This window comes from Ostrea edulis, chromosome 4 (assembly GCF_947568905.1).
Source record: "Ostrea edulis chromosome 4, xbOstEdul1.1, whole genome shotgun sequence".
Classification (NCBI taxonomy): domain Eukaryota; kingdom Metazoa; phylum Mollusca; class Bivalvia; order Ostreida; family Ostreidae; genus Ostrea; species Ostrea edulis.
The window spans coordinates 29,248,671-29,274,952 of record NC_079167.1 but is presented as its reverse complement, the minus strand read 5'-3'; the positions used below and the strand labels follow the sequence as shown (position 1 = coordinate 29,274,952).

Below are 26,282 nucleotides of genomic sequence, written 5' to 3'. Positions count from 1 at the left end.
GGGGGGGGGGGGGGGGGTCCGGACCCCCCTTTTTGCGGACCAAAACGGGGGTGGATCCAGGAATTGCAGTAAGGGGAGGTGCAACTTTATGAGGCAGGGGGTCTGGGGCCGCTTTGAGGCCACCAGTGGGTCCAGGACAAAACCCTGGACGGAAGGGGTGAAGTTCCCAAATTTTACAGATATTATAGGGCTTCAAATATGTCTCCTATGTAGTAAATTTTACTATTTTCTGCCATTTTTGATAGAGAGGAAGCGAGAGCAACCGAACTTGGAAAGCAAGGTGTCTGGATCATGGATGAAGTGGGCTCTACTCGAGTGTAAGATGACATATGGGATGTGAAGTCAAGACTGGTTCATGGTTTCTTTTATGCTGAAGTAAACTTGGCAACAGTGGAGATTGGTTGGAGACACAAGCTGAAATTGTGTAAAATGAAAGCAACGATGACGCATATTCTATCAGGATGTCAGATAACACTGATGCAGGGCAGATATAGATGGCGACATGACAGATTCTTACAGGTGTTAGTCAATGTACTGGAGGTGGAAAGTAAACTGAAACGCCCTACAAAATTAACTTGGAGGCAGATCGAGTTTGTAAAACACAGTGAAGCAACAGCTGGTCACACGTACATGTACAGTGATATCAGAAATCATTCCTGGATAGAGATGGAGACTGGGGGTAGACAGGAAGTAGATTTTTTCCTGACAATGAATAAACAACACTCCAACCAAATGCATTGTTAGTCTTTCAGCAGTCAAAGAGGCTGGTCACAATAGAACTTACTGTTCTTTGGGAAGAGCAAGGTGATGAGGCACATGAGACAGAACCTCAAGTATGCAGACCCAATGGTAAACCGAAGGAATATTTGAGGATGGGGCGTTAAGCTATTTCCTATTGAGGCTGACTGAAGGGGGTTACCAGCACAATCAGCATGGAAGCTGCTCAGAAAACTAGAGATGCAAAAAAGTGAGCAAGACAGTAGTGAAAAGAAAGGTAAATGGGGGAAGCGAGAACACCGTGCTGACTGCATATGTCAACGTCAAGACGATCTGTGCTGGAAGTTCTTATACATCGAGTGGTTGATTAGCCACAACTATTGACCCACTTATTCGAAGGTGTCAATATGCAGGTTAGTAACAGCCGAGTCATATTTGAGACTATCTGATTGTAGCCGACAGACAAGCACTATGAGGTTAGAAACAGCCGAAGCATGTTTGAGACTATCTGATTGTAGCCGACAGACAAGCACTACGGGGTTAGAAACAGCCGAGGCATGTTGGAGACTATCTGATTGTAGCCGACAGACAAACTCTAGGGGCGGGGCAGACAAGCACTAGGGGGTTAGAAACAGCCGAAGAATGTTTGAGACTATCTGATTGTAGCCGACAGACAAGCACTAGGGGCGGGGCAGACAAGCACTAGGGGGTTAGAAACAGCCGAAGAATGTTTGAGACTATCTGATTGTAGCCGACAGACAAGCACTAGGGGCGGGGCAGACAAGCACTATGAGGTTAGAAACAGCCGAAGCATGTTGGAGAGTATCTGATTGTAGCCAGCAGACAAGCACTAGGGAGGGCTTCCGTGGCGAGTAGTTAGAGCATCGCGCTCAAAATCACACGGCCTCTCACCTCTGTCGGCGCAGGTTCGAATCCCGCTCGCGTCGAAGTGAGAAAGTTTCCCAGTTTACTTTAGGAAGGTCGGTGGTCTCTTCCCAGCTACATTGTATCTGGGTTCTCTCTTCCACCAATAAAAAACTGGGAGCCACCATATAACTGAAAAATTGTTGAGTGTGGCGGAAAACATCAATCAATCAACAAGCACTAGGGGTTAAGAAACAGCTGAGGTATGTTGGAGACTATCTGGATCCAGTTGCACGAATGTTTGTTTTAAAAAGTTAACTGGATCCAGTTGCACGAACGTTAGTTAAAGTTAACTGGCCGTTAAAATTGAGTTAACGCGCTGTTAAATTTAACGGCAAGTTAAACGGGTTGCACGAAATTTAACTGACGGTTTTAAAGCTCCGTTAAGTTGCTAATTTAACAGACAGATTTAACTGAGGTACGGGAGGTACATTAAACTATTTAACTAACAGTTAAAACAGGAATGGCGGACTTTTTATTGTTTGGCAACTGGCGGGAGGAAAGAAAAGAGCGGGTTTACAGAGAAAGACAAAGCATGGAAGACCTCAGCGATAAACAAATAACTTCAAGATTTCGATTTAAGCGCGAGTCTATTGAATTTATCTCGGACCTCTTGCGTAATGACTTAATGAGAGCAACAGGACGTAGCCAGTCCATCTCGGTTGAGATGCAGGTAATTCTCTTCTTTCTAATTCTCATACTATAGATAGTTTGAAGTAACCAATGTACAGTGGAATTCCACATTCATCAATACCATGTACAAAACAGCGAATTAGCATATTTTATATGACGGAATTGAAAAAAAAAATGAAATTCAAGTGACGTTGAATAATATGAAATATTATGAACACATAACTTCAATAATACAATATATAGTGCAATGCTAGCTTGTACAGTTAGTGTAATTTAGGCCTTTGTTTCATACTATAACAATTGCTTTAAAAAAATCGAATATATGCATACGTGTCGTACCTTCATTTCTTATTTGAAAGCAGTTTACGTGCACATATACAACATTTGAAATTCCATATAAAGGGGTCTTAGCAGACTGTGTATTACCTTAGAAGTTAATGTAGCTTATAGTTAAACGATATTTTGAACACGTCAACCGTTTTTGTTTTTTTTTTTTTTTTTTTGTTGTTTTTTTGTTTTGTTTTTTGTTGCAAAAATATTACGTCACTTTGAAGTGAACAGTGACTACCTTGTAAGCTTATGATCAAATGTACTTCTCTTTTTCTAAATTACTTCATAAAACGTACCCGATAAGACTATCCTTAAAAATCAATCAGAAAAGGAGTTGAGGTGCTGTAAACCCGAATTTTCCTTTTCCATGCACGTGAAGCTGAAGTGAAGTGTTTGTGCTTTACAGGAATAATTGATCACAGGCACCTGTATGGAATATGGATATTATCCACCCCCCCCCCCCCCCTTTCCGATTTTATTTTTTGCGGCGATAATTTTCCGCTATCTATTTCATTTCCATTCGTATAAACGTTTAACGTGTTGTTTATTGGTGTTTTGTGTTTGTTAAGCTTTAGAGATTAGCCGGGAAGCTTCTAACGGTACAGTATATAATAAATGTGTGTAATTTATACCGCGCCGGTGTTGTAGTGTAGGTTTTTCCTCCGCATAGCCCCCCCCCCCCCCCCCCCCGAAAAAACGGACCCGGGATAGATTTTCCCCCATAAGCGCACCAGCATATGATTCCCCCTATGTTAAAAGTCAGTATAGAGTTTCCCCCTGGGCGGAAAAACCGCCCTGGTATTGAATTTTTTCCTCCTATTCTATACTGGGACGGTTTTTCCTAGGGGGGAATTGGGCCCGGAATAATTCTTCCTAGGGGGAAATTCTATGCCAGGCTCCGCCTGTCATCTTCAACGACTTCTTCGCTTCGCTGAAGCTCTTCTTTGCCCCCTGCTGCAAATTCCCCCACTTAAACTTGACCTGATCTACTGTCCTCCTCTGCACACCCATTGCATTGATGTTTTCAGTCAGCTCCTGACATTTTGCGTTTTTCTTAGCGTTAGTTATTATATGCGAATGCTTGGCCTTTAAAATATGTTCATTCTTTTCAACAAAATCTGTCAGCGCGCTTATCTCTGCTAGGCTCCAATTACAACTTCTGCTCTTTTTAATAGTGGGGCCATCATTAAAAATATTTTTGTTTGATGTACTCCGACCCACATTTTTCAAGGTGGGTCGGTAGGTAGGTGTTTTTGTTTGTTTGTTTTTTAATGTTATGAAATTTTTTAATATTTAGTTTTCAAGTAAGGAGAATTTTCTATTTTTCAAGGGAACCAAAAAAAAAAAAAAAAAAAAAAAGAAATTTAAAATTGCTGAAAAAAATGTTCGGGTTGGAGCAAATTTGACGGGTCGGTCGGAATACATCAAACAAATCAATTTTTATTTTTGGCCTAGCCATCTTCTTTTTTTTCAGTAGGGAAGATAAATGCACGTGCAGACGGATTTAACGAAAGTTTAACGGAGTTTTCTCTGTTAAATAATAGTTAGTTAATTAGGAGTTAATAACTTTTCGTGCAACTCAGTTTTAACTATCTATTAGCTAACTAACAGTTTAAAATTTAACTATTAGTTACGGACTTAACTCGAAGTTGATTTAACTAATTCGTGTAGCCGGCAGACAATCACTATGGGGCGGGGTAGACAAGCACTAGGGGGCGGGGTAGACAAGCACTAGGGGGCGGGGTAGACAAGCACTAGGGGGCGGGACATAAAGAGTGACAGTCATACAGAGGAATGCCGAAACCAAGAGATTTTCTGCACGTGTACCGATTTAAAATTTCTATACATGTACAAGTATTTTTCCATTGTCTAGATTTATAGTTTTGACTGTGGAACTACTCGACCAGTCAGATAATAGGCTTATTTGAATGTTTAATGGATATCGACGACGGGATTAATTGCCATAACGTTTTACAGAATTTGTAAAAAAAAAAAAAAAAAAAAAAAAAAAAAAAAAAAAAACGAAAAAAAAACCCGACCCAAACTTTATATCCATACCGAAAAATAGTTCTAGCTGGCAGTTTGTTGAAAGACTTTCATTACTACTTACAATAATTTGTTTGTCTTTTTATGTTTTCTTTTCTTTAAAGAATAACCCTGATTTAAAATAAAATTATCTACAAATTCTATTGGATTATTGTCACATTAGGATTTGCCTCTGCTCTTCCTCTGTGAAAGATGGCTACTTTTGATTTTTCAATGTTCATTCTCAGGTTCCACTCTTTACAATATTCATGAAGCTGAAATTTTTATTACTTTGCAGATTTTACTATCAATAATGTCATCAGCGTATATTATTTCAAAAAGTAGCTGGAATCATACAGATAATGTACCTCAAACATATTAATTACATGTATGCATTGTAGGCTATCTTTCTACTGATATAAAAAGCCATGTAAATAATTTAAATTTGGGCATTTTTTTCCTCATCCTCCATTGTATAGGCTCAAATAGAGCCCCAGTGGAGAATAAATCATCAATAATTGAATGGTTTTTTGCGGAAACCAGCTTGCATGGTTAGGCATGATTTCGAAATTATCTGAAAAAGTATTCAGTCTTTCATTCAGTATCGATGTAAATCCTCTACCAACACAAAACTATTGTTCTAAATTTATAGAAGATTATTTTCCCAATCTCTATTGCATGCAGATGTATTTTGTACTATGTTGATGATCATGAAGTAGATATGGTTTAAACTACATGAAATAGTAATAAGTATATAGTTTTGTGGGTTTGTTTTATTACCCTTTTTGTTACATACATGTATAAATAAAATAAATCCCTTGATAATTGTAACCATAACAAAACTATGTAAGCATTGTGGCTTAGGTCATTAACAGTGGACATTATTGACCGTTGGCGCTCTAATCTGCAGCATTAAGCCCCGTTTTATCGTTGGCGGCTACTACAATGGCAGCGATTGTATAAAAGAACTAGACTTCAGCAGTAAATGAGACAGCTTTATTCTGAATTTGTATCAGTCTTGCGTACAGTTACAATCAAGATACGGTCGTTAAGAAGAATAATTAAAAACATTTCCAGTTCTCCTGTTCTTTGGTCACAAGACTACACTGTTGTAATGTGCGTATTGGTACAGGGAACATGAGAGAGAGAGAGAGAGAGAGAGAGAGAGAGAGAGAGAGAGAGAGAGTATAGCGAGGACAATTTTTAACCATTTGACAGAAGTTGTGAGGACAGAAAGTACATGTACATTATGAGGACAAAATTCTGTCCTCACAATTACGTCCCCATAAACGTGATTCAGATCATGTGAAAGATGTAGATACAAATTATTAGATTAGTGAGGACAGGTGATGTGGGGACATGTTCTCACTAATATTCTCTCTCAAAACCTTTTTTTTTCATAATTCTAAAGAGAGTATTAGGTAAACTTTTATGAGTGTACCTATAGCTATACCCAGAGACATACATATACCATACATGTCTCTGCTATACCTAACACAGTACATTTTTGCCTTTACAATAACATATCCGTGTATTCTCTTCTAGATATTGTGAGGACGTACTCACTTGACAGGTTTCATCGTCCAGAGAGAGAGAGAGAGAGAGAGAGAGAGAGAGAGAGAGAAAGTAAAAAAAAAACACCTTGAAAATTAAGAGAGGTGTGAATTGTTTCCTGCTCGTTTTTGATGATCAGAATATAGAGTATTCAGAATAATTTACTGGGACAAGTTCAGACAAAAGCGCCTTTGTAATAAACTAATAAGAATTTATTCATATGATATATGCACTTCATGAAGGGATATCATTGAGGAAACCCTGTGATTGTACTTGTGCTGTTACAATATATAACAATATACAATATGTAACAATATATATACAAATTAACTCAGCCAATGAAAATTAGTGTTATTTCACTGTTGTCGATTGTCGGTGAAAAACAAACTGATGAATATGTTTTTCTTTTCAGTTGTAATTAACAAGTTGCATAGTTCTACACATACATACATAACAACATTAACAATGTAGACACGGAATATTCAAATAAACTGAAATCGAACTCTCTTTTCCTCGTCATCGATCGTGACGTCATCATCACAGCTCTTCTGTGTTGGACTAGCGGAACCTGCCTCGGAATTTTTTTTGTCGACGTTGATCAAGAACTCTTCGATTCCTGTCACCGCATTTGCTGCGTCCTCCCTTGGCTTTAAAGAAAGCAATAGGTTGGTCAAAGAGAGTAAAATACCGTACACGTATACATAGGTCATATTGTCAAGAATTACATACCACACAACTAAGCAGGGGAACACTATATTGCATGCACATGCAAGGTTACGTCTGTTAAAATACAATATCAAAGGAAGGAGTATATATTCAACAAATAGCGTTATGAGGCCTAAATGAAACTTTAGTTTCCCTTTTTTTATCCGACCAGGCAAAATTTCATTTCTTCACTCAAATCGTATCCCTAGATAACACGAGAATGCTTCGTGTGACTCGTACATTCATACTGCTATGAATTCCGAATCTAGACTTACTCTAATATGTTTCCATCACTCGGAACTTCAATGTACTGCAAAGAACCATAAAGAGACACAAACAAGAAGTGGTAGACAATTCGTATTCCAGGTCAATATGACGTTTATCCGTCTCTGTCACGTGACCAAATAACTCAATCAGGTTACTTAAACTTCTTTCGTATATCTTTGATATGAGGTGCACTAAATACTTACTTTTCTATAAGTTGAACAATGCCAATAAATGTACATGTATGTTTATGAGATACAGTGATTGTTTTACTTCAGTTCGAAATCGCACCCTATACTATAATCGGAAAGAAAAAAATACCTTTGAGTTGTAAAAAAAAAAAAAAAAAAAAAAAAGTTGATAGAAATATAATAATTTGTGTTGAGATCTTTGATAAATCAATTACCAAATACCATTTTTTTAGTATATCAAATTATTTAAATAGGTCTCAATTTATATGTATCAGATCATATAGACTCTATTGCATAATAACATACTTCTGTTGTGGGTATCTGCTCTTAAATTCTTATGTACAGGCAAATTAAAATTCGATAAACAGCACAAAACACACTCAAAGTTATAAAATGCATATGCATTTTGACCCTGCATGCTGGGATCCATGAATTTTAAACTGAAAGGGGGTACACAGGGTTATGATTTTCCAAGAGGGTTCAAATAAAATGATAAGCAGATATAGATATTTACACTTCAACATTACCCATACAAAGCAAGCCTCTGCGACGCAAGCATGACTTTCTGTATGAGGATATATAGATATTGAACCAGCAAAGGATTATCATTACAAAACATTGGTTAATGTAACTATACTGTATTACTATATAAATATAAAATGTAGTACATGTATATGAGTTTATAAATATTGAACTAACAAAAGACTATTATTACAAAGCATGGTTAATGTGGTTAATGTAAATAATGTGCTATACTGTATTACTGTGTATATAAGATATGATATATAGATATTGAATAGATATTGAACTAGCAAAGGATTATTATTACAAGACATTATATATATATATATATACTTGTGCTACACGTGACATCCAGGCGCCCCATATTTCATTGCATACCAAAAAGAAGAATACATGATGTGTAAAAGCCCAGACTATATCATTTCGCCAATTACTCCTATGCATTTAGAATTGAATTCTGATCAATACGCATTACTGTTTTCCTAACCACTCTATGGCTATAAAAACAAACTTGTCTAGGTCAAAGACGAGTAAAGCTAAATGCGGAAAACCAATGACGAAACGATATACGTATTCCAGTAAAATACCTTCGTCTGTACTCCTTCAACATTGTTTAATGTTTCTCTAACTAGTCTCATAATATTTAAAGGGCTTACATTCCCTTTGCGCAATTCATCTCGTAGATTACCTGTAGGTCAAACATAAAAAGAAATGCAAAAATGCTTCAATATCCATAGAGAAATAGGAAGATAATTTGAACATGAAATGTTTTTTATAAATACTCACTCCTCTTTTCTTCATCGCCATCATCAGAATTCTTTTTTCCGACAGACGGCACAAGGGAAAATGCTGATTTGGCGGTTTTCAATACAATATCCATCACCCCGACAACCTCCACGGCATTGGCACTGTCGTATTTGACATCAGAAATACTTTTGTTCAGAATAGAGGCGAATATAGTGAACAACGTCATTATGACCAACAGGATGTACATGAAGTAGAATATTCGCGCTATTGTCGGGTGTGATTCCAACAATGCATCAAGACTATTGACACCGATAAAGGTGTTCGTCAAACTTCCGATGACGCTGAAGAAACTTTTGTACTCTTTGACGCTTGATCCAAAGAGGAGGTACCCCGTACCCACAAAATTAAAGAACATAACAGAGAACATAATCATGAATCCGTAGAGGTCTCGACCTATGTTGGTAATAACTGAAATGATTTCGGTTATTTTTTTGCTGTAACCCAGTATGCGCAAAAACTGAATGATGGATATAAATACCAGAATAGAGAAAATGATGGAAAAGGTAGAATCCCATATGACAACGTTTGCAAAATTAATGAATTTGGACTCCGTTGCCAACTGCTCGTAATAGAGATCCATAGCTTTTGACGCGGCTTGAATACGCACTATGTAAACGCCTATGGCAGCAAATCCTAGAAACGCCATCATCATATCAACGTAGTGCCAAGGATACTTCAGGTAACCAGGACAGCCCAGGTTTCTAATTCCCCTGACGAATTTTACAAAGGAGTAGATGACGTAAGCAATGAATATGGAATAACAAGCTATGACGTAAGAACCTACAGCCGAAGCAGAGGCCATCGGTCGAAATGCTTCCGATTCGTACCAAATCAAAGCTCGCCCGAGTTCGGTAAACTCCGTAAGAAACATAACGTAGGCAAATAGATTTACATTTGGATTGTAGAGAGTAAACTCCAAAAATACAGCCCTAGTACGTCTGTCTATCCATGTTTTGTTCAGTAGATTATCAACGATATTTGTGGCCTCGGTTATCGTCTCCTTTAGACTGATGATATAGCCCCCTCCACTATAAGTGTTGTATTCACCAGCCTTAGGGATTCCCCAGACATCAAGCGCACTGGTGAACCGCCAAGCGTCCTTCGTAATATCACTGGTATCAGAACAACTGTTGTTAAGTGGCACCCAGCCTACACAATATGATTTGTCGCTCTCGTCTGACATAGAGTACCGGTCGTAACAAGGGTATGGCCATGTCAGGTGTGAATACTCACAATCATCTAAGCAAGAAACAACAATGAAATTTTAAAATAAATACATAAAAATTATAATTAACAATTGATATCTCTGTTCAAGAAGAATATTATACCTTTACTGGATTTTCACGATATAAAAAACAAATCGATACATGTAAGGCGAGGATAACAAAAAGTGATCAATCTCAACTCCCACAAACAATACAAAATAGATAGGTGGGCAAACACGGACCCCTGGGCACACCAGAGGTGGGATCAGGTGCCTAGGAGGAGTTAGTATCCCCTGTCGACTGGTCACACCGCCGTGAGTCCTATATCCCGATCAGGTAAACGTATGACTCAGGTAAATGTGTAACAAAATACATGTATGACTAATGTCTCTGCAAAATTGTACGTCAGATTCATGAACTGATACAAAACTACTCTACCTATTCGGAACACCTAGCAACTTATTTTTATCAAGTGAAAAGTTTTGACATGTGCTGAATAAAATCAGGAATATTCAAGTAATTGAATCGCATGAGGAGTTAATTCTTCCCTGTATACTTGGAACACAAGTAAAATTTTATAAGAACCAGTTTACAGTAGCAAAGACAATAATCATGGCGATTGGGTTTTAAACAATACATTAATTTTGAGTTTTATTCTGTATTGGTACATGATGTATAATAAAACATTTAAAACACACGTATATACAGCACCATTGATGGATTCAGCAAGATTCTAGTTTCCCCAAGAGCAAAACTATTTCTCAAGGCAAAGCCTAGGAAAAAAGGCTTGTTCAACAAATCTTGTTGATCCCCCCAATGATATATTGATTGATAGATTGTTTTGTTGTTTTCCGCCACACTCGACAATTTTTCAGTTATCTGGTGGCGCCCAGTTTTTTTATTGGTGGAAGATAACCCAGATCTTCCGAAAACAAACTGGTAAAGTTTCTCACTTACCCGCGCGAGCGGGATTCGAACCCGCACCGACCAGAGGTGAGAGGCCGTGTGATTGTGAACGCGATGCTCTATCCACTCGGCCACGGAGGCCCCCTCCCAATGATATAATTCAATTGTATACTGACAAAGAAAATTTGCCATTTCTACTGGTAAAAATATGGAACATGGAATTCGTTCATTTCCTTGATTTGAGTGATTATGTTAAATTTACTTTCTTGGATCTCATAACACAATCAAATTGGTGGGCGTTACCTTCTCCCATCCGAACCTGTCTCAGTCGTGGGGGACCTATTCGAATGCTGACATTGTCCCCGAAGTATTGTAGATCTCTTGCGAAGAAAATAGTTTGATTGGCGTAATTCTTCTGAGGAAAATATGTTGGAAGAAGAGAACCTTTCAACCAACTAAAGAAGGAATCAGTTTCCTTAACCTGAAAATAAAATTAAGGCTGAGTTTAACATCATATCTTTAGAAGTGTTGAAAGTTAGCACAATTCGGTTTATTGTCATATATATTTTGAACACGTTTCAGTTAGGAATGAATTTTTCCATGAAGCTATGAAAGAACATTTGGTTTGGTTTGGGGTTGCTTTTTTTTCGTTGATATGTGTTGTACTTTTGTAACGGGTTATCACCCCCAGTATAACCTAATAAACTCGTACCAAAATAACAATAAAAGTGATACATGTAATACTCTTCATGCGAGGAGCATACCTTGGAGTATGAGCTGTACATATAATCATCCAAACTTTGTTTGAACGTGAAGGCCCGCTGGTCGCGTTCCATGTAACTGATACTGTAAATGGCCGATACGTAGACTACATACACAAGCAATGTTATTACAGCATTTCTCGCTGTCCGCTCTTCTTGTCTCTTTTTTCTCATGGCTGCGACTTGAGTTTCAGACAGTGGTTTCTGACCTGTTACTATATCGGTGACCAAAGCTGTTGAAAAGAAAAACCACACCATTTCTTGCAATGACATTAGTTATAACATATTGGTTTGCAGTCACCTTTGAATTATGATTATTTAAATTATTTCAAGTATGGAATAATATTCCATCATATATACACATGGCATTACTGTGTCTATCGATGAAAAACATATTGAACATGCTTTATATTATACCATTGAATCCTTCTCGACTTTTGGTCTTAAACCCTGACTTGGAAACTGTTTGAAGCTGTTTGAAATCAACTTTTGGTGGTATAGATTCATCCGCCGTTTTCTTGAATATCAAGGCGAAGACAACGGAGATCAAAAGAACCTGAAATGGAAATATAATGAGTACAAAGAAGGAAATATAATGAGTACAAAGAAGGAAAATTTCAATGATTTGTGTGAAGACCAAAACTTTTCAAAAACGTTTTTACCTTTAACGGATCAACACACAGAAGGGATTCCAGGAAGGACAATAGAAACGAGGACAACCATTCCTCTGATTTGGAAATCCCCCATTCCATGCTGTACAGTAGTAAAAAGAAAGCTGACGTAAGAACGGAAATAAACACAATGAACCAGGCAATTCTTCGAACCCAGTGTGGCAAGGGAAGGGAATTGTTCTCCAACAACTGCTCCAAGTCTATTTTCTCTTCCATTTTACTCCCAATTTTGTCCTGTGTTTCATTTTTCTCGTCCTCAATATCTACATCTTCAACCTCAATCCCGGCATTGACTTCACCATTATCGCAGTGTGCTACTTTAGAGTTTGGCTTATTTTTTTCCACCTTCTTATGTTTACTTGGTGGTGGACGACATTTTCGAAACGCAAATGTAATAAACATTACAGGCGGTGTTGTGATGGAAATCCCTATCAAGGATACCATGATGGTTGTCGTTGAAATCCTAATTACCCCCAGCTGCAAAACCCCCTCTGCTTTCTCCTCATCAGAAGAAGTAAAGAACATGGCATTGGCTATCATTGTCAGAAAAAGTAAAGATAGCAAACACGACAAACGTTGAACGCGTGTGAAAATGCTTCTCTGAGGCCTTATGAACATGGATAGCCATAAATGTTGTTCTGTTATATTCGATTGTGTGTGTTCGGAGAATAGGGTATTAAAAGATGTGATGTCGTCTCTGCATGATACGGGAATTATTCTGTCGAGCATTCCGTCTTCTTCATCTACGGCCAACCATTTGTCACACAAGAAAATATATCTAAAGATAATGTATTATTCTTTAAGCTACATCATTAAATGTGTTCCTTTAGATAAACATGAATAAATTAATTACTAATAATGACTGTACTTGATGACGGCATACCTTTCTTGTGTATTTAAATCGTCAAGAACTATCCTACTTAGATACCAGCTTCTACTGCCTTTCGGTCCCGAGTTATCATGCCAAATTCGAAGATGTGTCAGATTTCCCAATGGTTCACAGTTTCCCATTATATATTTATTAACGCTTCCAGTAGGAAAACCCTAAGGTAATATGATAAGGATTAAACGTTTATCGATTTATCTGTTATTTATAGACCATTAATTATGTAAATTATTTGCAAGTATACCTTTCGAATACCATCACTGAGTGACCTAATTCCTGTATCAGCCTCGTCACCCGATACTACAAAGTTGACGTTTGATAGAGTACCAGCGCCTTTACGCATCCCAGTGTGCACTGACATTAAGTAGAAATAAGCATCGGCACCATCTGTGTCTTTCAAGAAATGTGTGCTCCACTTAAATATAACATTACCAAAATAAGAAATTCAGAATGATTTGAAAATAAAGAAAAGCATAAAGTGACATAAAAACATTCTACAAAGGGTTATAAAATACAAAAATATAAACTACAGTATGTCGTTTTAAAAACAAATAAATGTACAAACTTTTTCTTCGTCTTTCTTATCTTGACGTCTGAGGTAAACAACAGCTATGGCGTACACGACGAGGAATGCTATCAGCGTGCCATATACTGCAGCATTAGTAGGATCGAACTTTCCCCAGATATTGGTGAAGTCGATAGTATTGAGAGGTACTACAAACGTCGAAGAAAATGTTGTTCCTGTACAGCGGCATACCGTATTTTCTTTCGTGCTTATCCTCAAAACCTTTTGATATTAAAATAAATGCTATGGATGTGAACGTTTGAATGTGCATTCATGTGTATCACCGAAATAATGCATAGAACCATTGGATAATTGTACCTCCTGTATACCACGGATAACTTCTTTATGTAGGTAAAAGATAGTTTACTGATCTGAAGTCTTTGGAGAAAATTTGCTCTTGGAACCACAAATAGCAACATAATACTTAGATAACTTTACTTCGCGATACTTTATTTTTGTGTGGATATAAGAATGTATTATTCACAACACATAACTTTCTCGAATCATTATCTATTGCTTAAATCTTTTATATGTAAGAATTTATCAGCGAAAACTAAATTTTCGTGAATGGCTTGTCTCTTGATACTACATGTAGGTAAATAATGCTCTTGCAAATAAAATGTGGATTTACAGTAAATGTTCCATAACTTTTATCAGAAATGTAAGATGTTTGTATATACCTGGCAATTATCGGACGTCCATGTGTTAGTAGCCTTGTCATATGATCGGCATCCAGTGGTTGTTATAGCCATGCTGAAGTTGGAGCTGGTCGGGGTAAACGCAGCCGTGTCGTTGTATCCCGGAGTGGTGACTCCCTGGCTCGTGCTTCGCCGTTTACGTCTTGAAGACGAGGTATCTGTTGAATCATCAGTCGTATCGACTACAAAATTAAGATTAGAAAGACAAAATTGAACGCATCTTTTGTGAGTTATGTACCAATGTAGTTACGTTTGAAGGTATATCCACTGAAAAATTCATAATGTTCGGACAAGGCGAAAGTTTCAGATTAAAAACAATAACATGGTAGAAAGAAAGGACGTAAAGAGAATTTTAAAAATGATTGTTTAACGTCTCTTCGAGGCTTTTTTGAGTATATAAAGACGTAATCAGATGGGTGCCAAATGTTTGACGAATGATGGGCGTTTGCGTCATTTAGGGGTGATGGTTCTTCACCGTGCTAACGTCTACCTTTACATGGGACCTCGGTGTCTAATGCCGAGCATATGACAGCGGCACAGTATTACAGTCGCTACCTATTTTAAAGCTTTGTGTTTGTTAAGGCCTGGAGTCGACTCTAGAACGTTGGCATACTAAAAGAGCGCTTTATCATCTAAGCAGTGAAATATGTGGATATATTGATAGCGATTGGATTTCAGTTGACTTAGTGGAATGTCATATGTTAGTTTATCTTACCTTCTCCTAGTTTAATCCCCATAAAACACAGGCCTTTGTTGCATACACCGCCATCCAAAAAGATTTTAAATCCATCATCTTCCTTTGACCAATTTGAACTGGATACCACAATTTCTGTATCCCTAGATGTTGGGAAATAAACGCTACTGAAATAGAAACTGTACAGGGTGTCGTTAGAATTGCTATTTATATCAAAATTGTCAGGCTTGAAGAAGACCACTCCCGCGTCCCCGTCGTTCTCCACTTCAAACTTGTAGTAAATCATCGGTTCGGGGTAGGTAGTTTGGATTTTAGGTTCATATACTGTGGGCTCAGGCACCGGTGGGTTCTTTATGACAGAGTCTACGGTTGCGTCTGGTCCGAGGTCAATAGAGGAAACCCCAGTGGTCAAGGACGAAGCATTCTCCACATAGTTATAAGGATTTCTTTTATAAACTACAATCTGTAAAACATGCCATATGAGTTACAATAATTTCCATTCAAAAGCCCGAAATCTTCAAATGATTTCTCTCACAAATTAAAAGAGACTCTTGACGGCTACATTGTTTTGTTACTGGGGAAAACAGAGACCTGAATTACTTGAAAACTTGTCGATCTATGTCAAACTATAACTGATTTACCTTTACCAACAGTTCCGTTTTGTTGGTTTCAAACTTCTTCATGTATGTTTCGTCCATGTCATCTGGGACTATTCTTTGTGTAACAATGTCCAATACCGAGGTCGATACAATGGATTTCTCTCCTAGTGCCAGAGTTGTCAAAGAAATCTGTTGAATCTTTTCTATAACTGTCTGGTGATAAACAAGAACTTTTGCAGTCTGAAAAGATAAAATATAATGTGCATGTATAACGTATGTACTGATTGATTGTATATTGTTTAACGTTCCTCCCGAAAAATTTTCAATCATCCGGAGACGTCACCATTGCCGGTGAAGGGTTACCGAATTTAGGTCTATGCACGGCGCTTACAACCACATTTTCAATACTACATATATCTACTCGTATGTAATTTTTAACAATCAATATATATGTGCATGCATTTGTATACTGTGACAGGTGTCATAAAGCGTTATTTCTACACTTACGATGTTGGTTTGATTCAGCTGAATATCCCGCTCGTGTTGACGAAGGAGAAGAATTTGGTCCGCTTTTCCTTTGTAATTTGTAACATTAGATATGCCCAAATGTGCGTTCATCTTATTTTCGAATTCTGTTTTTAATTCAAGTTCTGTTTCTATATCCTCCAAGTTAAGCTCTACATCCAAGTTCTGCAGTTTTGCAGGTAGCATTTTATCCATAACTGTATTCAAAACTCTTAGAACCACTGCAAAAATTAAGGAGAAATGTTGAACTTCACACTCTAAATGAGATGTATCATAAGTTATGGAAGAGGTATTCATGCGTACCATTTAAAATTAGATGGTGGAAAGCTGTAACGTAGAAAATATTATGAAAATCATTAAGTAAACATTTGATATTTGATGATTGCTGTGTTAGCTGTAAATGAAGTGACATTTCTATAATGTATTCTAGATCTTTAAGAATCTTTAATATTTGTTTTCTGATGAAAGGGTTAAGATAACGAACAGTGATCATAACTCCTAAAAGGAATACAAAATAAAGAGTTGGACAAAATCAGAACCCTGGATATACCAGAAGTGGGATCAGATGCCCAGGACGAATAAGCATCCCCTGTCGACCGGTCTCACCCGCTGTGAACCCTATATCTTGATCAGGTAAACGGAATAATCCGTAGTCAGAATGTAGTGTTTCCAAAACAAAATTTCTACCTATGTATGGTTTTGAACATTTGTAAACTGAAATTACTTGAAGTTAGTTACATGCATAATTTATTTTCTTTATTGATGTGTCTCAATATGATTATATTATGTTGATTTACCTGTATAAAAAATTGATTAATCCCATTAAGAAATCAACAAATACAAATGCCATTTGATTCAGTTAGATTTTATATACGTGGAGAAAAGAATATATAAAAAATACCCTACCTTTGATGATGTCTTTGATGATATTGTTATACTGAACAGGAATATAAAGGACACCAGCACCCAGATCCTCCACGAAACTGTTGACGACACTTTCAAAGCAATAGGTCATGTTGTATATGAATCCTGTTAGATCTTCCTATTAACAGAATATGAGAATAGGAGTTTATCATTGAACTAGGTAGTCTATGGGGATTCGTTGAGAAGTATATAGTTACTATGAATTACATACCGTCTCACATATGTTTTATCTAATTTCACCTTTGAATATTGATGAAAAAGTGGGGATAACGATCAAAGATCCATCTCATAAATGCTTTAAAGAATTCAAAATTAAGAATAAGGCAACCACGGATCCTTGAACACGTCAGATGTGGAATCAGGCGCTTTAGAATATGACTTTGTGATGTCTGCATAAGTACTCTAGATACTTTACAAAGCACAAAAATCACCAGCCTTTGCCGTTTTATCACTGAATGTTGTTATTTACTCAGATGTTTTGCAATCATTTCTTGTTATTATGAAAGAAGATAACGAACAGTGATCAATCTCATATCTCCTATAAGCAATACAAAACAGAGAGTTGGGCAAACACAGACCACCAGAGGTGGGATCAGGTGCTTAGGAGGAGTAAGCATCCCTTTTCGACCGGTCACACCCGCCATGAGCCCTATATCTTGATCAGGTTAACGGAATTATCCGTAGTCAAAATCAGTGTGCCAAGAACGGCCCAACAGTCGGTATGAAACAAGTCAGACAGCAAAATGATTGATGTGTAATCGACTTCTGTATTGTATGTTACTTACCAAGACATCTAGAGGTATGTATTGTGTTAGTCGAGTAACGGAGTCCAGAGTGCCGAATAAATGTTGAATATCGTTGATGCTGAATCGTTTGGTATTGTTGGTACAGTCAAGACCAATTTCAAATTTAAGAATGTTTATGATTTCTCTCAATTTCTATCAAAATAAAACAAATGCATGAAAATTTTAGGTATTTCATTTGCATCGCTGATTGTCTAAATCAAGGGTATCAAATGATTTAATCATTTTATAATAATCAGGAATTTTGTCAGTAAACAGATGAAGTCAATTTAAGACATTTTAGTGTTTATTTAAGAACAGCAATCAATTTATTTAAACTGAATGTAACCAATATGATGGTAACGTCTCCCAACTGTGTACGACTTAACTAATATCAGTGTAAAGTTTCTCAACTGTGTACAATCTATCTAATGTAAGTGTAAATTTTCTCAACTGTACACAATTTATCTGATATCAGTGTAAGAGTTTCTCAAATGTATACAATTTATCTAATATCAGTGTAAGGTTTCTCAACAGTAATCAATTTATCTAATATCAGTATAAAATTTACCAATAGTAATAAATCTATCACAGTGTAAAGTTTCGAAGCAATAATCAATTCATCCATCTTCCTCTAAACTTCTGTAAAGTTCTTCAACCATAATCAGTTTTGTACGCTCAGTGTGCAGCTCCCGAGCAGTACACAGTTTATCTACCCTTAATGTATAGTTCCCAAACAGTAATCAATTAAAACCTAACCTCCGTTTACAGCTCCTCAACTGTAATCAATTAAACTAATCTCCGTGTACACCTACTCAACTGTAATCAATTAAACTAATCTACGTGTACAGCTCCTCAACTGTAATCAATTAAACTAACCCCGTGTACAGCTCCTCAACTGTAATCAATTAAACTAATCTCCGTTTACAGCTCCTCAACTGTAATCAATTAAACTAATCTTTGTGTACAGCTCCTCAACTGTAATCCATTAAACTATCTCCGTGTACACCTACTCAACTGTAATCCATTAAACTAACTTCCGTGTACAGCTCCTCAACTGTAATCAATTAAACTAATCTCCGTGTACACCTACTCAACTGTAATCCATTAAACTAACCTTCATGTACAGCTCCTCAACTGTAATACATTAAACTAATCTCCGTGTACAGCTCCTCAACTGTAATCAATTAAACTAACACCGTATACAGTTCCTCAACTGCAATCCATTAAACTAATCTACGTGTACAGCACCTCAACTGTAATCAATTAAATTAATCTCCGTTTACAGCTCCTCAACTGTAATCAATTAAATTAATCTCCGTATACACCTCCTCAACAGTAATCCATTAAACTAACCCTGTGTACACCTACTCAACAGCAATCAATTAAACTATCTCCGTGTACAGCTCCTCAACTGTAATCAATCAAACTAATCTCCGTGTACACCTCCTCAACAATAATCCATTAAACTAACCCCGTGTACACCTACTCAACAGTAATCCATTAAACTAACCCCGTGTACACCTACTCAACTGTAATCCATTAAACTAACCTTCATGTACAGCTCCTCAACTGTAATCCATTAAACTAACCTTCATGTACAGCTCCTCAACTGTAATCAATTAAACTAATCCCCGTGTAATCTCCTCAAATGTAATAAATTAAACTAATCTCTGTGCACAGCTCCTCAACTGTAATAAATTAAACTAACCTGGGTGTACATCTCCTCAACTGTAATCAATTAAACTAACCTGGGTGTACAGCTCCTCTACTGGGTTAGTGATTGGATTAACTGTGTTATCGTCTGCTATCCGATGATTCGCTAACACTTCTTCTTCAGTTGGCACCGATGTAGTCTGTAAAGAATTAAGAGGCTGTAAATGTTAAAAGAAGACAGAATCTATGATACACATGACAGAGACAGTGTCTACAATACACGTGACACAGACAGTGTCTATAATATACGTGACGGAGATAGTGTCTACAATACACGTGACAGAGACTCTCTATAATACACGTGACGGAGACAATGTCTATAATACACGTGACAGAGACAGTGTCTATAGTAAACATGAGAGAGACAGTGTCTATAATACAGAGACTCTCTATAATATACGTGACGGAGACAGTGTCTACAATACACGTGACAGAGACAGTGTCTATAATACACGTGACAGAGACAGTGTCTATAGTAAACATGAGAGAGACAGTGTCTATAACACACGTGACAGAGACAGTGTCTATAATACACGTGACAGACAGTGTCTATAATACACGTGACAGAGACAGTGTCTATAACACACGTGACAGAGACAGTGTCTATAATACACGTGACAGACAGTGTCTATAACACACGTGACAGAGACAGTGTCTATAACACACGTGACAGACAGTGTCTATAATACACGTGACGGAGACAGTGTCTATAATACACGTGACAGAGACAGTGTCTATAATACACGTGACAGAGACAGTGTCTATAATACAGAGACTCTCTATAATATACGTGACGGAGACAGTGTCTACAATACACGTGACAGAGACTCTCTATAATACACGTGACAGAGACAGTGTCTATAACACACGTGACAGACAGTGTCTATAATACACGTGACAGAGACAGTGTCTATAATACACATGACAGACAGTGTCTATAATACAGAGACTCTCTATAATATACGTGACGGAGATAGTGTCTACAATACACGTGACAGAGACTCTCTATAATACACGTGACGGAGACAGTGTCTATAATACACGTGACACAGACAGTGTCTATAATATACGTGACGGAGACAGTGTCTATAATACACGTGACAGACAGTGTCTATAACACACGTGACAGACAGTGTCTATAATACACGTGACAGAGACTCTCTATAATACACGTGACAGACAGTGTCTATAACACACGTGACAGACAGTGTCTATAATACACATGACAGAGACAGTGTCTATAATACACGTGACAGACAGTGTCTATAACACACGTGACAGACAGTGTCTATAATACACGTGACAGAGACAGTGTCTATAATACACGTGACAGACAGTGTCTATAACACACGTGACAGACAGTGTCTATAATACACATGACAGAGACAGTGTCTATAATACAGAGACTCTCTATAATACACGTGACGGAGACAGTGTCTATAATACACGTGACAGAGACAGTGTCTATAATACACGTGACAGATAGTGTCTATAATACACGTGACACAGACAGTGTCTATAACACACGTGACAGACAGTGTCTATAATACACGTGACAGATAGTGTCTATAATACACGTGACAGACAGTGTCTATAATACACGTGACAGACAGTGTATATAATACACGTGACACAGACAGTGTATATAATACACGTGACAGACAGTGTCTATAATACACGTGACACAGACAGTGTATATAATACACGTGACAGACAGTGTCTATAATACACATGCCAGAGACAGGGTCTATAATACACGTGACAGACAGTGTCTATAATACATGTGACACAGACAGAACATGATATATAGATGGCACAAACAATGTCTATAGTATAATTCGGATGACACTACCAGTACCTATGTCAACAATTAAACGCTACACCAACAATAGTTACGTGCTCTTTACATGCATCATATCGGAAGTATAATTGATTGGAGCATACATTTTTGAATTTATAGTAATTCATTCATCAACAACATTGATTCAAAGCGTAATTCTAAATCAATAAATTGTTATTGTCCTCATTTACTATGGTTTACTGGACAACAGAGTTAAAATTATTTCCAATTAAAGATACTATAATAAAAATATGGATGGAGGCCAAATATTGTTTCCCCGAATACACGTAACACTAAGACGTCATTAGAGTGCTATGTCTGCATGGGGAATGCATTTTCTACGATTGTAAAAATATTCAAAAATTCAAAATTGTGCTTTACATTTGTTACGTTGTCAAAGAGTGAAGCGGCGGCTCCTAGGACTCCTACGGCGGTCATATCGTTACCACCAGCCTTAGCCTGAGAATACGAGGTCATGACGTCATCAAAAAAAGTGTTCACGTTGTTCACCGTTATCTGAGCCGACTTTGTTGGCGGAATTATCTGAAAAATATGATGGTGATCATATACATACCATGAAGTTTTGATGACGTAAGTTTAAACAAACGATGAAATGAGAAAATATTGTTACACTGTGTAACATACACATGTAATACATACTTGTATAGTAGTTTCAGAAATGGAAAAATCTCCGAACTCGTCTATGATTCTGACACGCACTGTGACATTGTAGTCAGTGTAGTTATCTCCGGCTTGTACAGGTACATCTTTGATCGTACTTTCACCTACGCAAAATCACCAAAAACACCAGGGTGAATGTTATTCATAAAGTATATTTCATTTGCTTTTAGGTATATGTAACCAGTTTAGTTTTCTGCCGACTTAACATTCAAATTGTCTTGTGGTTTTTTTTAAAAAGATAGTCTAATACAGTAAAACACGCTTATAACGAATTGACGCGTATTACGTAGTGATATTTATTCCACTATGACAGGAAAATAACGAAAATTGTACTAGATATTACGAAGTTTGGTTAAAACAAATTGTTTTTCGCCGGTCAAGTAGGTTGTTTATAACCGTGTTTTTCGCCGGTCATGTAGGTTGTTTATAACCGTGTTTTTCGCCGGTCATGTAGGTTGTTTATAACCGTGTTTTTCGCCGGTCCTGTAGATTGTTTATAACCGTGTTTTTCGCCGGTTCTGTAGGTTGTTTATAACCGTGTTTTTCGCCGGTTCTGTAGGTTGTTTATAACCGTGTTTTTCGCCGGTTCTGTAGGTTGTTTATAACCGTGTTTTAGTGTTATCCCGAGATATCAAACGGGAAAAATACTATTTACAAGGAATGTAATTCAAATACATGAATACGGGGAAAATACTATTTACAAGGAATGTAATTCAAATACATGAATACGGGGAAAATACTATTTACAAGGAATGCAATTAAAATACATGAATACAAAAATGTTCTGCTACACACCTCCTCTGTACAGGTAAGTTGTGATCGTCTGTACTCCAAATGACGTATTCCTGATTATCTCTGTTTCGTATTGGTACTGCAACGCTATGTCAGCATTCAGATCTCTGCTGGGATCTCGTGCATCGTGCACGCCCTCATCCAGCCAATTATTACAATCTACACTCAGTCGGTTGATTGTATCTAAGGCATATTACATTCATTATTGAGTAACGGAAATGATGGGATCTGTTTTTATTTCTAAATGAAGCGATTGCATCATGCAAATCATCAAACAACCAGTAATAATTATATCTCAAACTCATTCGTTTGATTGCTTTCAAGAGGACAGGATTTTGAAATATGTAAAATACGCATGTTGTTCATTACGTTTTTACTTTAATTGATGGATAAGGTAACTCTTGGAAACCCGCATAGAACAAAGCAAAAATGAATATATGGTTTTCCATAGGAAGAATCAGTTCTGATAAACCTACCTGCGCTGGTATTCACTTGACATTCGCCATTGTATGGAGGATAGTTTGTTCTGAATACTCTGTATACGTAGTTGGGTGTCGCGGAACTGTCATTAAATGAACCCTTCATAGCAATGAGATATTTCGTTCCCATTTCCAACTGATGACCAGCAATGATTATGCCTTCTCTGACCGTACCTTCATATGCAACAACAATAAGAAGATGGTTAGCTTTTACTATACAATGAAACGCTTTACAGTGGATAAAATAATTTGGAAAAAGCGTATCAATTTAAAGTCATCAAGAAACCAACGTCAGATATTTACATGGTCATTGTGAATACGGTGCATTAAAAATATCGAAGCAATTCATCGTGATAATATTCAAAGAACACTGAATGGTGTTTGGGAAAATTATCCTAACGCATTGACGCGCGTTATTCAATTTAATCATCGCCACACCATTTTGTGTTTTAATAAAATATATTTGATGAGAATAGTCAATCTATGCTTAAATAAAAATTCTAATATATTTAACAAATCTGTAAAAGCAATAAAAGCCTACGAGTATTTTCAATCAATTTGCTTCCAGGAGCGGTATTGTGAAACCTAATTATTTAAAGCACAAAGTTACAATGCTATAAAATATGCATAATATTGCCAGAGTCCCTTAAATATACCTGTTGTTTCTGTCATATTGGTGAAATTTGCTACCATCGTGAATTCATTTGGGGATCCGTCTTTTTCTATCCACAGCTTCCACTCCGATGCAAGTTTTCTCAATCCTGAACCTTCACAGTTGGAACATTGTCCTCTCAAAGCATAGGATGAGGCTACCGCCACTTTGGACAGGCAGTTTCTTGAACAGCTATTGACATTAACAAATGTATTTCTTTAGTCGGTTTAGCCACTTTCTAGTATCGTGTTTGATGAACTGTGCGTCGGATTTTGCGGTTTCGTGTGCACATTCAGAATTTCGAGAATGGACCATTTCAATTAAACAAAGCTCAACCTTTGTTTTCATACACACGTTAATATGATCATTATGATTCTTGTAACTAATACAAGATATTCAATATATTGTATTTCTAAAGCTGTCGAGGTGGCTTACTGCGAGCGTTTCTCTAATGGACGGAGTTATAATTTCAAGTCCCGCTCGAACCTTGAATGCGTTAAACACAAGACGAAATAACAAGGTAGATGCCGTTCCTACCGGTATATCAAATTTTCGGCATTAGAGGCGAGAGTTAATGGATCTATGGATTAAGCCATAAGAACCAATGTTTCGTGTCACAGCTAGCTTTGTCATGGCAACAATATCTCACGACTATGGCTCTAAGCGCCATGCGTACACTGTAGGTCTCGAAGGGACGTAAAACAATTTTTAAAAAACCAATATCGGTATAAGTGAAATAATGTCACATCTAAGTGATAAGATTGGTAAAGTTTACATACAGTCAATTAATGAAAAGTTGAGTATAACGAATAGCGATCAATCTCATAACTCCTATAAATAGTACAAAATTAAGAGTTGGGCAAACCCGGACCCCTGGGCATACCAGAGGCGGAATCAGGTACCTAGGAGGAGAAATAATTCCCTGTCCATCGGTCACACCCGCCGTGAGCCCTTTATCTTGATCAGATAAACGGAGTAATCCGTAGTCAAAATCAGTTTGTAAAGAACGGCCTAACAATTGGTATGAAACATGTCGGACTGCATTTCACCCAACGATAGGCTGTATTGGCAAATTAGATAATATCAACGACTCGTAAAATTTACGAAATGCTGACTTTAAAAGAGACTGTTGTAACTCATGTAGCATCAACTTGTTTGTCAGTAGCCAGCCTTAATTTTAAACCTTCACCATACGCGGAATAAGCCCTTGCGTATCGAATTAGCTGAGATACATAAACACCAGCTGTAGTTGATAATGGAATATTACTACACAGATATGAGAAGTCGGTGATGAAGAAGGTGAAGTCATTCCGTTTGTCAAAAAAAATTGAGTAGTTGGTTTTCTGTTTACATCTACGTTCAATAAAATGTCTAAGTACGAAGCGGTTGTGTAAGACTCTGAGGGGTCTTTTATTTAGATTTCAATGGGATATATCAAATCGACATATGGATGAAAATGATTATTGTCAATAGGTAAATCGTCGTCCATATATCTAAATGTCGAGTTGAAGACCACAGTCATAAAGTTTTGCTTCACATGTAGAAGCTTTTTAATAGATTATGTCTCATCAGAATAGAAAACAAGGTCAGCTAATAAAAGAGCACAATTCGTGCCCATGGGAATTCCAACAGATATCACACCTTGGTGATTAGATTGGTAAGGGTCCACACACCTGAGTGATAAAATTGGTAAGGATCCAGTGTCCACCACTAAGACTTGCGTGTAGGTGTCATCAGATCCAGGACTGTTATTGATGCTAACTGTAACGGTCGCTTCGTATCTGGCCCCCGATGAGATACCTTGGATTTGGTATTTGTCGTTTTCATTCACAGACCCGGGACAATTATTGACAATCTGCCCGGTTCTCATATCAACATCATGATTTTCAAATGGAAAAGAATGTGTCAATCTAAAATGAAAGAAATAGAAATTGATATACCGGATTTGTTTTCGATAAATTATCATTTAGTATTGATGAAGGATGTCAACGATTGTCCTGCCAATCGATTAGATAGTCAGAAAGAAGGTATTCATTAGCAAAAATGAAGTCGGTCCTCTGGTGCAGTGATCATTCGATACCTGTCTTGGGGCTTTAAATCAATTACAATAATTACCGCTAATCCCAAATCATCAGAGAACATGAATTATTCACACTCTACCGATCATAAAGTATACACAAATAAAACCTGATAGTGTCAAGAGAATTTTTTTTTTTTTAAATTAAAACCATGTT

General features: G+C 37.2%; 1 protein-coding gene across 1 annotated transcript in view; it reads right to left on the bottom strand.

Annotated features, from left to right (window-relative positions):
- Positions 1-5,610: 5,610 nt before the first annotated feature.
- The window catches only part of LOC125670612 (uncharacterized), a 47,079-nt gene continuing 26,407 nt past the window's right edge, over positions 5,611-26,282 (bottom strand). Inside the window, exons 12-34 of the mRNA XM_048905857.2 lie at positions 25,722-25,958; positions 24,053-24,240; positions 23,394-23,570; positions 22,921-23,100; positions 22,105-22,229; positions 21,826-21,987; positions 19,640-19,744; positions 17,892-18,044; positions 17,089-17,224; positions 16,165-16,403; positions 15,700-15,897; positions 15,080-15,521; positions 14,347-14,546; positions 13,667-13,888; positions 13,346-13,516; positions 13,099-13,259; positions 12,207-12,993; positions 11,962-12,100; positions 11,548-11,777; positions 11,087-11,264; positions 8,652-9,911; positions 8,453-8,553; positions 5,611-6,830 (exon numbers count right to left, since the gene is read on the bottom strand). Coding sequence (XP_048761814.2) covers positions 6,666-6,830; positions 8,453-8,553; positions 8,652-9,911; positions 11,087-11,264; positions 11,548-11,777; positions 11,962-12,100; positions 12,207-12,993; positions 13,099-13,259; positions 13,346-13,516; positions 13,667-13,888; positions 14,347-14,546; positions 15,080-15,521; positions 15,700-15,897; positions 16,165-16,403; positions 17,089-17,224; positions 17,892-18,044; positions 19,640-19,744; positions 21,826-21,987; positions 22,105-22,229; positions 22,921-23,100; positions 23,394-23,570; positions 24,053-24,240; positions 25,722-25,958 — 5,956 coding nt within the window. The 3' untranslated portion in view covers positions 5,611-6,665. The remainder of the gene's footprint in view (positions 6,831-8,452; positions 8,554-8,651; positions 9,912-11,086; positions 11,265-11,547; positions 11,778-11,961; positions 12,101-12,206; positions 12,994-13,098; positions 13,260-13,345; positions 13,517-13,666; positions 13,889-14,346; positions 14,547-15,079; positions 15,522-15,699; positions 15,898-16,164; positions 16,404-17,088; positions 17,225-17,891; positions 18,045-19,639; positions 19,745-21,825; positions 21,988-22,104; positions 22,230-22,920; positions 23,101-23,393; positions 23,571-24,052; positions 24,241-25,721; positions 25,959-26,282) is intronic.